Source organism: Oncorhynchus kisutch, unplaced genomic scaffold, assembly GCF_002021735.2.
Source record: "Oncorhynchus kisutch isolate 150728-3 unplaced genomic scaffold, Okis_V2 Okis07a-Okis12b_hom, whole genome shotgun sequence".
NCBI classification, from domain to species: Eukaryota; Metazoa; Chordata; class Actinopteri; order Salmoniformes; family Salmonidae; genus Oncorhynchus; species Oncorhynchus kisutch.
The window spans coordinates 8,513,118-8,527,078 of NW_022261984.1; the positions used below are offsets into that span (position 1 = coordinate 8,513,118).

The window sequence follows — 13,961 nt, forward strand, 5'->3', positions numbered from 1 at the left end:
TTATTTACAATCATAGCAGTCAAAGGAGTTTAATCGACATCCATTGGTGGAAAATCATCTGGTGAGTTTAATAAAAGCAAATCTTATTTTTTCTTGCGACATATTCAAATTCTTTATTATGTCACATTTGCTGGTAATAAATTATTATTTTTGATCGAAAACCGAATTTTAATTCTTATTTCGTCATTACAAGCTACGTCGATATTCCTTCTTAGCTAATTCACTTGATAACATTATGGGAAAATGGAAAATATGGCAACTCTATTGCTCAGATACAATTTGTATTTTTACTCAATTATCCATACTGGCTAATGATTATAACAACGATTCTGATCCAACCATTAATTCATACTTTGTTGTGCCCCTGGCCTGAGAGAATGGAAGTTAAATATGTAGATAGATGTAGAAGGCTAATGTTAAATAGCTAACATTGACCATGAATGGAAGCGATGCTAGCGAGCAAGCATTTTAGCCAGATAGCCTTGGACAACAAAACATAAAAGCGGGTACTGTATGACAGAGTGATAGAGCATTTCATCAACATGAAAGAGAAGAGGTGGACATTTGCATTTCTCTAAAAGTAGGTTGAGTCAACATGTGTTTCTACTTGCACGAACGCACACACACACACACAAATCAGGACTGTGGACATGGCTTCCCAAGTGATTTTACACACACACTGCTACTGGAAATCGCACAGATTCTCACGCATCACGAGTTGATTCCCGTGCAGCACCGTTATGTAATCGTACTTTGACCCTCCTCGCTCCCACTAGCATGTACAAAAACAAGGTGGGATCGGAAGTGTTATGGAAAGAGGCAAATTAAAGAAAAAACACAAAGGCATATATTCGGGCGGTGGGGACCGGGAGGGAAGGGAGAAAAACATCAACATGGCACAGCCAGAAAAGCATTACAAGGTGTTTTTCCTAGCAGTGATTGCTTTGCTGGTTGCCATTTGCGTGGCAGAAATCCCCTGTAAGTAAAATGATGAATAGTTCATTAAATCGATCTGTGTTAGTTAACATCAACAACAAGAAAAATCTCCCAGTGCTAACGTTAGTTATCGAGCGAAACAATAGGAAAACTCACTCTTTTGTCTGAAAGTTTATGCCACAAATGATTGAAATGACTCAATTCGGTGGTTTCATTTCCTCGTCTGGTCGTAAGAAGCGACAGACGCGGTAGTGACAACAGTAGCTAATGCTAATGCTAACTTAGGGAATCTCCTATCAACTACAATGGTGTGTAGTTAATGTTACCTTGGACAATGTCAGCCGGTTTAGCTAACAGCCGTATATATCACAGGACCGTTTAAACCTCCCGGCTCCTCGGGGAGAGTTATTTATTCCACTTCTAGGAGAAGCGGATTAATAAATCACATGATATCGGGAGAGTGTGAAAGCCATAACGTCATGCCTCCCTCCCCTCTGTTGAGGTTCAGTAACTAGCGGCAGTCTGAAGGCTGTTGACTTGAGGCTAGTCTTGGCTAGCTAGCTAGCTACCGATCACATTGGTTTAGAAGGCTGACTTCCTGGTAAGTACTGTGCATGCCAAATTGAGGACAGTGATATTTGAAGGATAGTCTATACAGCAGGAGTTTATTTTTTTATTCGAGGTAAACAACAACGAGGAGAGTAGTAGTCACTAAGCAGCTACTGCAGTGTAGGCCTGTACTGATAGACCGTGTACAATGGTCTATCTAGACTAGAAATGTGTGTCTCAGGGTAAATATAAGCCTCTATGTACGCCACTGCTCATCACAGACTGTGTGACTATTCTTATCAGATCTGCAGTGTCTCACAAGCTTTCTCTCTCTCACTGTGTGTGTGTGTGTCTTTTTCTCTCTCTCGCTCTCTGTCTCTGTGTGTGTGTCTTTTTCTCTCTCTCTCTCTGTCTCTGTCTGTCTCTCTCTCTGTCTCTGTGTGTGTCTCTGTCTCTGTGTGTCTCTCTCTCTCTCTCTCTCTCTAGCATGCCACCCCCACCATAAGGCTGCAGTAGTAAAGATGGACGAGGCCTCTCTCACTGTGAACAATGAGCTGGATGCTGAGATGGTCGTGAGCTGGCTATCAGACCACTGCTATCAGGTAAGACTGACCTTTACTGCTGTATCTATTACACACACACACTGTTGTCGTCATTGTACTCCTGTGCTCCAGTGTGTGTACCAGCCCCTGGGTGTGGTGCCAGCGGGCCCTGGACCAGGCTTACCCAGCTCAGTTGACTTCACTGTGGGCACACAGCATGGCATCACCCTGCAGCTCAACAGCAGCCCCGTCAGCCTGGAACTCTGCACGTAAGTACACACACACACACACACACCACTGTGAGCCTGGACCTATCAACCCTACCACTACTAACTAACCAACTACCACTCCTGGCCCTATGTCCAGACCCTATATAGTGAACTACTTTAGACCAGAGCCCGATTCCCTATATAGTGCACTACTTTAGACCAGGGCTCTACTAAAGTAGTGCACTATATAGGGAGAAGGATACCGTTTGGGACTCACACTTTTATTATAGATCTGAAAGTATTGGACCTCAGTGTCTACAGCTGGATTTTGGACTGTGGGGTATAATTCCATTAAATACAATATCTAGTAGACTAGTAGTTTCCTGTCTCCTCCCCAGGGTTCATTACCACTTTTGGGAGCATGGTAACTACTCTCTGTGGGTCAAGAACCTGAACGACTCCTCAGTGGTCAACTGTTCCATGATCACTGACGCAGAAACAGTCAACAGCTACCTGCGTGAGTACATTCACTCACTTACTCACTCACTCACTCACTCACTCACTCACTCACTCACTCACTCACTCACTCACTCACTCACTCACTCACTTATGTTTATGCTCTGAAACCATTATCTTGTACAGTGAAATGCCTTTCTGTCCTTAAAGCCATCATGGTGGCCTTTCTGTTGTTCACGGGACTGGCTATACTGTCTGCTATTGGAGCTACTGTCATGGGGTAGGTCTGGATTACTTTAGATAACATAAACACACGTTTCCATTTACTATGTTACTGTATGTCATCCCGTTGTCTTGAGCCTGCCATTTTGTGTTTCTGTGTGGAGAGATGATCAGAGGCTTCTCCTAATCGATTGGTTATGTCTTGTATGGTACAGGCTGGACGCGGTGAAGAATCTGATGTTCCGATTGGGCAACTCCATGGAAACTGAGAGGCTCATCAATTCAGTGAGTCTCTGTGGTGTTCGTTCTCCAGACTTAGTTCTAGAACAGGGGGGTCGCTGCAGTTGCTCGGAGGGGGTCGCTGCAGTTGCTCGGAGGGGGTCGCTGCAGTTGCTCGGAGGGGGTCGCTGCAGTTGCTCGGAGGGGGTCGCTGCAGTTGCTCGGAGGGGGTCGCTGCAGTTGCTCGGAGGGGGTCGCTGCAGTTGCTCGGAGGGGGTCGCTGCAGTTGCTCGGAGGGGGTCGCTGCAGTTGATAGGAGTTGATGCTCAGTTGATGCTCCTAAAGCATTGTTCAATATCCTTGGTCCTGGAGAGCTAATACTATACAGGGTATGCAGGCTTTTGTTCCCGCCCAGCACTAACACCTTTTTGACTTCCTCTCCTCTTTCCTCCTAGGACCTGGGGTTTCCATGCAGGACGGTGGAGACGGCCACAGACACCATCCTCCCCACCCCCGCCACCCCCAGCCGGAGGCTCCGATCCCTGGACACTTTCAGAGGGCTGTCCCTGGTCATCATGGTGTTTGTGAACTACGGAGGAGGGAGGTACTGGTTCTTCAGACACGAGAGCTGGAACGGTGAGTCCCACCATTCTGAATCTGAAAAATGGTCCATCCACACATCTAGTGGTTTTTAGCCCGGAGATCCGACAATATGTTCAGGAGAAATTAGACGACTGCGTTGCTAAAATGACAATATTTTTCCCCCTCTCTTCACAGGACTCACAGTTGCTGATTTGGTCTTTCCCTGGTAATAGCAGTTTTTATATTTAAGGACAAAATGTTTCGTCTTTTTATTGAGGAAATCTAACTTTGCTCCATAGGAGGAAACTGTGTGCCTCTAGTGAAGTGTGTGTCTCTCTGTGTGTCTCTCTGTGTGTCTCTCTGTGTGTCTCTCTGTGTGTCTCTCTGTGTGTCTCTCTGTGTGTCTCTCTGTGTCTCTCTGTCTCTCTCTGTGTCTCTCTCTGTGTCTCTCTCAGGTTTGTGTTCATCATGGGTACATCTATATCCCTGTCTGTCAGCTCAGCCCTGCGGTGTGGTTTGTCACGTTTCTCTCTGTTCACCAAAGCAGTCTGGAGGAGTGTTCAGCTCTTCCTCATAGGACTCCTCATCATCAACCCCAACTACTGCCAGGGACCACGTCAGTACACACACATACATACACGTACATACAGACACACACACACACACACACGCGTACATACAGACACACACACACACACACACACATACACACATGCGTACATACAGACACACACACACACATACACACACGCGTACATACAGACACACACACACACGCGTACATACAGACACACACACACACACGTACACACACGCGTACATACAGACACACACACACACGCGTACATACAGACACACACACACACACACACGTACACACACGCGTACATACAGACACACACACACACACACGTACACACACACGTACACACACGCGTACATACAGGCACACGCACGTACACACACACACACACACACACCTTTACAATGTTTCACTCTTCTAAACTGTGTGTGTGTGTGTATACTACAGTATCATGGGACTCCCTGCGTATCCCTGGCGTGCTTCAGCGTCTGGCCTTCTCCTATCTCGTGGTGGTCTCTCTGGACCTCTGTGTGGCCTGGAACAGCCTGGACAACCTTCCTGTGGTCAGTCTCAGAATACACCTCATTATATACTCATAGAATGAACAGGACCTCTGTAAATAAACTGTTATTATACTGTTATAACATACGTCACCATGTTATAACCATGTTATAACCATGGTTGGATCTGTGTGTGGTCAGAAACCGCCTGGACAACCTACCCGTGGTCAGACCAGCCTTATAACCCTGTGGTCAGACCAGCCTTATAACCCCGTGGTCAGACCAGCCTTATGACCCCGTGGTCAGACCAGCCTCATAACCCCGTGGTCAGACCAGCCTTATGACCCCGTGGTCAGACCAGCCTTCCATTTCACTTGGTGTTAATGTTGAGCTGTCTGCTGGTCGGTGTTGTTTCCATAGTGACAAAAATGTTTGTTTTGTTTTGTTTTTGTTTTTTTACCCAGGATGCTTGGTGGTACTCTGCTCGTGAGTTCCTGCTCTACTGGCCAGCCTGGCTGTGTGTGGTCGTCTTGGAAACCGTGTGGCTCTGTCTCACCTTCCTGCTCCCTGTTCCTGACTGCCCAAGGTGAGTTCAGAGGGAAGACTCTTTGAGACAACACAGTTTCAGTGGGAGTCGTCTGTCGCAGGATGGATGACAACTGTTAGGTTGTTATTGTTCACAGTAAATAACTCACGGACACTAGATAATCTTTAACCAGGTTTAATTCTCCCCAAATTACAGCTGTAATTCAGACAACCCTACATTTCTCACATCACAGATATTTATATCCCACCTAAGACTCTCCTCCTTCTCTCCAATCCTTACACCTTATGGTTCTACAGGAAGGGTAGCGGCAGGGTAGCCTAGTGGTTAGAGCGTTGGACTAGTAACCGGAAGGTTGCAAGTTCAAACCCCCGAGCTGACAAGGTACAAATCTGTCGTTCTGCCCCTGAACAAGGCAGTTAACCCCACTGTTCCTAGGCCGTCATTGAAAATAAGAATTTGTTCTTTAACTGACTTGCCTGGTTAAATAAAGGTAAAATAAAAGAGAGAAACAGGATTCCAAACCCTTATTAATTACTCTCTTAAGAGAATCTGTCCTCACCTCTGACCCCTCCTTCGTCTAATCCACAGATGTCCGTCTGTCTCACTGGTATCAACACGGTGCTCTGCTCCCATCCCACACAAACCACTTTCCACAGCCATCTGTCTTTCTGAGAGAGAACCATTCACTTCTGACATAAAACCCAGTCTCTTTCACTCCTAATATTCCATGCTTCTTCTCTGTCAATATCGAATCGAATCAATATCGAATCAATATCGAATCGAATCAATATCGTATCGAATCAATTTTGAATCGAATCAGTTTTGAATCGAATCAATATCGAATCGAATCAATATCGAATCAAACACAACAGAGATGATTTTCCGACCCCTTCAAAAAACGGTCTGAGTTTTTACATATGCCTCGTCTGACAGTAGTTGCCTTGAGTTGTACTGTTGACGGACGATGATATAGTTCATATATGATTTAATCCATGTCCATGAGTCTGAGGGTGGCCGGAGGTGATCGGAAGTAGGAGATAAATCCTCTACTAACCATCATCTTCTCTCTCCTTAGTGGTTATTTGGGCCCAGGTGGTATTGGGGACATGGGCCAGTACCCAAACTGCACTGGGGGAGCAGCTGGATATGTAGACCGTTGGCTACTGGGAGTGAACCACATCTACCAAACACCTTCCTCACGGGTGAGTGAAACACTGACTTGTTTGAGGCAACAAAGATAAAAAACCACTTTCTGCAGGTGGGTTGTTTCTCTCGTAACGTGGCGCGTTCATTTTTCAGGTGATCTACAAATCTCACCTGCCCTTTGACCCAGAGGGAGTCCTTGGCAGCATCAACTCTGTCCTCATGGCTTTCCTGGGACTACAGGTCACTGCAATTATCATTCACTATCTCGCTCTGTCAGATGTCTCTCTTGTCTCTTTCTTTTGCTGTCTCTGGTTCTCTGTCTCTCTCAACACTCCTTCTCTGCATCCAAACCAGTCTGTCTGTCTCTCTCAACACTCCTTCTCTGCATCCAAACTAGTCTGTCTGTCTCTCTTGTCTCTTTCTTTTGCTGTCTCTGGTTCTCTCGCTGTCTGTCTGTCTCAACACTCCTTCTCTGCATCCAAACTAGTCTGTCTGTCTCTGTCTCTTTCTTTTGCTGTCTCTGGTTCTCTGTCTCTCTCAACACTCCTTCTCTGCATCCAAACTAATCTGTGTTTCTCTCACATATTCCTTCCCTTGTTCCTTCTCTTTCTAGTGGTTCTGTTTCTATAGACCGATGTGTGTAATTGCGTGGAGTTGCATGTTTCAGCCTAACTGAACGGATCAGTCTAATGTAATAAATGGGATTAACTTTGAGGGTCCATTTTTTTTGTCCCTGATATCTGAATCCAGGCAGGAAAGATTCTCCTCCACTACAAGGACCAGCATTCCAGTATAATGGCCCGGTTCCTCATATGGAGCCTGGTTCTGGTGAGACGACCACATTGCTGTTTGTCATTACTGTATTAGCTATTTGGTATATAGCCTTGGTCTGTCGCCTCGGTCTGTCGCATCAGCCTCGGTCTGTCACGTAAGCCTTGGTCTGTTGCGTAAGCCTTGGTCTGTCGCGTCAGCCTCGGTCTGTCGCATCAGCCTCGGTCTGTCGCATCAGCCTCGGTCTGTCACGTAAGCCTTGGTCTGTCGCGTAAGCCTTGGTCTGTCGCGTCAGCCTCGGTCTGTCGCATCAGCCTCGGTCTGTCGCATCAGCCTCGGTCTGTCACGTAAGCCTTGGTCTGTCGCGTAAGCCTTGGTCTGTCGCATCAGCCTTGGTCTGTCGCATCAGCCTCGGTCTGTCGCATCAGCCTCGGTCTGTCACGTAAGCCTTGGTCTGTCGCGTAAGCCTTGGTCTGTCGCATCAGCCTCGGTCTGTCGCATCAGCCTCGGTCTGTCACGTAAGCCTTGGTCTGTCGCATCAGCCTCGGTCTGTCACGTAAGCCTTGGTCTGTCACGTAAGCCTTGGTCTGTCACGTCAGCCTTGGTCTGTAAGCCTTGGTCTGTCGCGTAAGCCTTGGTCTGTCGCGCAGCCTTGCTAAATAGCCTTGGTCTATCACGCAGCCTTGGTCTATCGGGCAGCCTTGGTACAGCCTTGGTCTATCACACAGCCTTGGTACAGCCTCGGTCTGCCGGGCAGCCTTGGTACAGTCTCGGTCTGTCGCACAGCCTCGGTCTGTCGCGCAGCCTTGGTACAGCCCTGGTTTATCACACAGCCTTGGTATATTGCATCTTTTATCAGACTAAACCTCTCCATATGACAACGTGATGCTGTATCTAAATGTTTATCTCTCCAGGGAATCATATCAGCCGTTCTGACCAAATGTTCACTAAATGAAGGCTTCATCCCCATCAACAAGAATCTATGGTAAGGAGACCAGACCTCTTATAATGCAGTTTAACACTCTCAGGGCCAGTTTCCTGGATACTGATTTAAATCTAGTCCTGGACTAAAGAGCACTTTGAATGGAGACTTTTCATTGAGCATGTTTCTTGGTCCAGGACTAGTTTTAGGCTAATCTGTGTGCGGGAAGCTGGCCCTTGATATTTCCTAGTAGGGCCGGGACAATACTCGTTAGTGTCGTGGCAAGAAAACAGAAAACAAAGCGGATTTACCTTCTTTAGGAAAACAGCCCTGATGTTGGAAACAAGCAGCCCTGATGTTGGAAACAAGCAGCCCTGATGTTGGAAACAAACAGCCCTGATGTTGGAAACAAGCAGCCCTGATGTTGGAAACAAACAGCCCTGATGTTGGAAACAAACAGCCCTGATGTTGGAAACAAACAGCCCTGATGTTGGAAACAAACAGCCCTGATGTTGGAAACAAACAGCCCTGATGTTGGAAACAAACAGCCCTGATGTTGGAAACAAACAGCCCTGATGTTGGGAAACAAACAGCCCTGATGTTGGGAAACAAACAGCCCTGATGTTGGGAAACAGCCCTGATGTTGGAAACAAACAGCCCTGATGTTGGAAACAAGCAGCCCTGATGTTGGAAACAAGCAGCCCTGATGTTGGAAACAAACAGCCCTGATGTTGGAAACAAACAGCCCTGATGTTGGAAACAAACAGCCCTGATGTTGGAAACAAGCAGCCCTGATGTTGGAAACAAACAGCCCTGATGTTGGAAACAAACAGCCCTGATGTTTCCTGATGTTGGGAAACAGCCCTGATGTTGGGAAACAGCCCTGATGTTGGAAACAAGCAGCCCTGATGTTGGAAACAAGCAGCCCTGATGTTGGAAACAAGCAGCCCTGATGTTGGAAACAAGCAGCCCTGATGTTGGGAAGCAGCCCTGATGTTGGGAAACAGCCCTGATGTTGGGAAACAGCCCTGATGTTGGAAACAAACAGCCCTGATGTTGGAAACAAGCAGCCCTGATGTTGGGAAACTGCCCTGATGTTGGGAAACAGCCCTGATGTTGGAAACAAGCAGCCCTGATGTTGGGAAACAGCCCTGATGTTGGGAAACAGCCCTGTTGCTGGAAAACAGCCCTGATGTTGGAAACAAACATCATTATGTTGGAAAACAGCCCTGATGTTGGAAAACAGCCCTGATGTTGGAAACAAACATCATTATGTTGGAAAACAGCCCTGATGTTGGAAAACAGCCCTGATGTTGGAAACAAACATCATTATGTTGGAAAACAGCCCTGATGTTGGGAAACAGCCCTGATGTTGGGAAACAGCCCTGATGTTGGAAACAAACATCATTATGTTGGAAAACAGCCCTGATGTTGGAAAACAGCCCTGATGTTGGAAAACAGCCCTGATGTTGGAAAACAGCCCTGATGTTGGAAACAAACATCATTATGTTGGAAAACAGCCCTGATGTTGGAAACAAACATCATTATGATGGAAAACAGCCCTGATGTTGGAAACAAACATCATTATGTCATCCGGAGTCACATTGTATATATTTTCCAAGCTATAGCACCCCATATTTTACATCCAGCAGGTTTTTAAAGCACCAAACAGTTTAGCTTTGTGTTTTTATTTAGTTACCATGGAATAGATGTAACGATACTGGAATCATCCGTGTTAATAGTGTGGAATAATCGACCTCTGAGTTGTCTGTCAGGTCTCTCTCCTACGTGACCACCCTGGCGTGTTTTGCCTTGCTGCTCCTGGTGTTGATCTACTACACAGTAGATGTGAAGAGGTGGTGGTCTGGGGCGCCCTTCTACTACCCCGGTGAGAACTAGTTCTGTGTCAGCACCTCTGCTTTGTACATTTTTTTATATATTTCAATCTGCATATATAGAAATGTAATGCGTAGATCTGACAACGATCCCTATTCTGCGTGACGGGAGAATCACGTCTGTTCTAAACTATACATTTCTATCTTTAAAAAAAAACAGTTTACGCAACTCCCTGAACAATCCCTCTGACCCCTGTGCTCGAATCCTGACCTTTGACCCCTGTGGTCGAATCCTGACCTTTGACCCCTGTGCTCGAATCCTGACCTTTGACCCCTGTGCTCGAATCCTGACCTTTGACCCCTGTGCTCTAATCCTGACCTTTGACCCCCAGGTATGAACTCCATCCTGGTGTACGTGGGCCACGAGGTCCTGGAGGAGTACTTCCCGTTCCGCTGGCGCATGGCCGACAGCCAATCCCACGCAGAGCACCTGACCCAGAACCTATTGGCCACTTCCTGCTGGGTCCTCATCTCCTTCCTGCTGTACAGGAAGAACATCTTCTGGAAGATCTAGAGGGCCAGGACACGTTTCAAATAGTCTTTCTTCAAGTCCTCTAAAGATTTAGGGGGAAGGTCTGAAGGGGCCGGGCTGCGTCTGAGAGTATTTTCTCAGGTCTTTCTGAAGGATCTACTCTCCTCAATTCCTTGTGTCCTTTAACCAACGATCCACTGGGAGATGTCGAGCTGGGCCGTATCTCAATAGTCTCCTCAATTCCTTGTGTCCTTTAACCAACGATCCACTGGGAGATGTCGAGCTGGGCCGTATCTCAAGTCTCCTCAATTCCTTGTGTCCTTTAACCAACGATCCACTGGGAGATGTCGAGCAGGGCCGTATCTCAATAGTCTCCTCAATTCCTTATGTCCTTTAACCAACGATCCACTGGGAGATGTCGAGCTGGGCCGTATCTCAATAGTCTCCTCAATTCCTTGTGTCCTTTTACCAACGATCCACTCACTGGGAGATGTCGAGCTGGGCCGTATCTCAATAGTCTCCTCAATTCCTTGTGTCCTTTAACCAACGATCCACTGGGAGATGTCGAGCTGGGCCGTATCTCAATAGTCTCCTCAATTCCTTGTCCTTTTACCAACGATCCACTCACTGGGAGATGTCAAGCTGGGCCGTATCTCAATAGTCTCCTCAATTCCTTGTGTCTTTGAAGATCTTTTGTCTGGGTTGCATTTCACTTGTCTTTCATCAATTCCTTGTGTCCTTTCTCCAGCTTCCTTTTTAAAAAGGGAATAGTGTATTGCGTTTCCTCTCCTTGTTTCCTTTCCTCGTGTGCTCTCCTTGCTTGACGCTGATGTTTTTGAGAAGGGAACATAATCACTCAGGAAAAGGCTGGTCTGGGATTGTATACAAGACACACGGAAACTCTAGAAACCACGATTACCATTTTTCTGCTCATCAAATCAAATGTTATTAGTCCCATGCGCCGAATACAATAGGCGTGGACCTTACCGTGAAATGCCGAATACAACAGGCGTGGACCTTACCGTGAAATGTTTACTTACAAGCCCGTAACCAAAAATACAGTTTAAGAAAGTAGAGTTGGTGGAAACGATGCTACAGGCTCTGGTCTACGCTACACTGTAACTACGGACACACAGGTCAGAGGTCACTGGGATGTGTGTGACATACATGTGGGATCAAACTGGACATCACAAAAAAAAATGGAGTGTACAGCCAAACCGGTATGGAATAGTGTACCCATGGATAATACAAATGTGTTGCTTCTCGTTTGTGCATGTACGAGCACCTGCTTTCTTGGGACTGAAACAACCAATGGCAGACAGTTGAAATAACTTGTGCTAATTAATGACATTTGTCTTTTTGTATTTTCATTGCCAAAGTCATCGAGGAAATGAATGACGGCTGAACCAACCCGCCAACCTAACTGTATGTGTACATTTCATGGGTCACTCCACAAATTCAGTGCCTTTTTCAGAAGTGTAAAAAAAAGAAGAAAAAAAAGTTTGATTTCACCTCATTTTAATATTCTGTCATAAAGAGCACATATTCAACTTCATCACATGTTTTCCCATCTCGAGTACTACAGTAGGTGCCTATTCAATGCCAACTAAAGTAACAGGGTTGATGATCTCATCTGTAAATCTGCCGTAGATCCCATTTGTGACGGGAGAAGGAAAGCTTGTGTGCAACAGGGAGTGGCAATTTTAAATGCAAGAATCACCCCAAAAAATGTTTAATTGTTAAAACATTTCTAGCCTGTCTTGTCTATGGGTAACAGGGTTGACTTGTGATGCTCGACACGCTCAGTTTTCCACCACAAAACGCCAGAAAATGGCCACAAAAACTAAAACCAGCTCACCTGATTTTTCATGATTTGACTATTAGATGTTCAATGTTCTCTTTTTGAAAGAAATAATAATAATAATAATAATAATAATAATAAAATAATAATTTTTCCCTATTAAAATGAGACTTCAGTTCACGTAAGAGGGGTTGACTTTAAAATGAGGGACAGTTCATTTTAATCCCTAAATAATCTTTAGAAAATGACTTTTTTTTTGTCAAAAAAACTAAAATAACTAGGGCTTTACAATGATGGTGAAAACTTGGGAGACATTTTTTGGGGGGTTTTAAGACGGTTTAAATCTTCCTAGAAGAAGTCGCAGTGGGTGCAAAGGGGGGGGGGTCAAAATGCAGAATTGTCACTTTAAAAGGCTTTATTCATGTGGAAAAAAAAGTGTAATATTGTAGAAATAACTCAACAGCTGTCAAAATCAGAAGGTGGGGGGCAGGGCATTTAGTTTGTTTTACCCCCCAAAAAATCAGATTGATTTGAATTTTCCATGTGGTTTATATTAAAAGGGAGCTTCATTTAATATTACAGGCTTTCTTTTCTTTTTTCTACTTAAAATATAAAAGGGATGCAAAAGGACCTTATTTCGTGGAATGACCCTCCCATATGAACATACAAGCATTGTGTCAAAAACTCTACAGAAAAAAAAAAAACAAGTTTAAGTCCCAAATAGCACCTTATTCTCTATTTATAGTGCACTACTTTTAACCAGAGCCATATGGGTCCCGGTCAGAAAGGAGTGCACTACAAAAGGGTACCATTTTAGGATGTAATTTAGGACTTTCTTTTAGGTAATTGTACTGTATGATATGTAAATGAGCACAACGAATGGCAGGGCACAACTATTCATGCAACACTGATTGATTGATTTATACCAAATTCAGACGACTGTAAACTTCTGTTACTGAATCCTTTTAAACGGTGTGGTTAATGAATTAAACTGTAAAAAAATAAAATAATATGAACATATTTATATATCGACCTTAAACTCGTGCAAATAATGTTGTAATGTGTACTTTTCATCGTTGTGAATAAATTGTATCGATATCTTTTAAATGCGACCAAAGACGACTAGCAGTGCTATTTACTAATACAGTATCAACAAATTAGACGGTCTGTGCTCAGTGGGGAGCGTCTGCTAAATGACTCAAATGTAAATGACGCTTGTGCTAAATGGCACCCTATTCCGTATTTAATGCACTACTTTAGACCAGAGCCCTATGGCACCCTATTCCCTATATATAGTGCACTACTTTAGACCAGAGCCCTATGGCACCCTATTCCCTATATATAGTGCACTACTTTAGACCAGAGCCCTATTGGTCCTGGTCAGAAGTAGCAGGCTACACTATATAGTGAATAAAGCCCTATTGGTCCAGGTCAGAAGTAGCAGGCTACTCTATATAGTGAATAAAGCCCTATTGGTCCAGGTCAGAAGTAGCAGGCTACTCTATATAGTGAATAAAGCCCTATTGGTCCTGGTCAGAAGTAGCAGGCTACACTATATAGTGAATAAAGCCCTATTGGTCCAGGTCAGAAGTAGCAGGCTACACTATAT

The 13,961-nt window shown here is 45.1% G+C and overlaps 2 protein-coding genes across 7 annotated transcripts in view; both read left to right on the forward strand.

Moving 5' to 3' along the window:
• Positions 1-13,158, forward strand: LOC109884362 (heparan-alpha-glucosaminide N-acetyltransferase). Of its 6 annotated transcripts, none has more exons than XM_031814503.1 (17): positions 1-61; positions 1,972-2,087; positions 2,160-2,296; positions 2,635-2,753; positions 2,903-2,972; positions 3,130-3,199; positions 3,589-3,769; positions 3,911-3,941; positions 4,171-4,331; positions 4,746-4,861; positions 5,263-5,384; positions 6,421-6,547; positions 6,645-6,731; positions 7,242-7,319; positions 8,177-8,247; positions 9,960-10,072; positions 10,412-13,158. In XM_031814503.1, the coding sequence occupies exons 2-17, from the start codon at positions 2,007-2,009 to the stop codon at positions 10,591-10,593; spliced, it is 1,746 nt and encodes a 581-aa protein (XP_031670363.1). In that variant the 5' UTR covers positions 1-61; positions 1,972-2,006; the 3' UTR covers positions 10,594-13,158. The 6 variants fall into 6 exon arrangements, with proteins under 6 accessions (XP_031670363.1, XP_031670362.1, XP_031670359.1 ...); XM_031814502.1 differs by having other exon boundaries at positions 6-61; positions 2,879-2,972; XM_031814499.1 differs by lacking the exon at positions 1-61 and adding an exon at positions 751-978 and having other exon boundaries at positions 2,879-2,972.
• Positions 11,865-13,961, forward strand: part of LOC109877426 (recombining binding protein suppressor of hairless) — a 24,218-nt gene continuing 22,121 nt past the window's right edge. The window contains exon 1 of the mRNA XM_031814506.1: positions 11,865-11,976. The gene's annotated coding sequence lies outside the window, so the exon portion shown is untranslated. The remainder of the gene's footprint in view (positions 11,977-13,961) is intronic.

Bases quoted from the DNA above. Each gene is read 5' to 3' on its own strand.
- LOC109884362 (XM_031814499.1), top strand. From the start codon at position 810: ATGGAAAGAGGCAAATTAAAGAAAAAACACAAAGGCATATATTCGGGC. The intron at 2,297-2,634 runs GTAAGTACACAC...TCTCCTCCCCAG, and splicing joins GTCAGCCTGGAACTCTGCAC to GGTTCATTACCACTTTTGGG. The intron at 4,332-4,745 runs GTCAGTACACAC...TGTATACTACAG, and splicing joins CAACTACTGCCAGGGACCAC to TATCATGGGACTCCCTGCGT.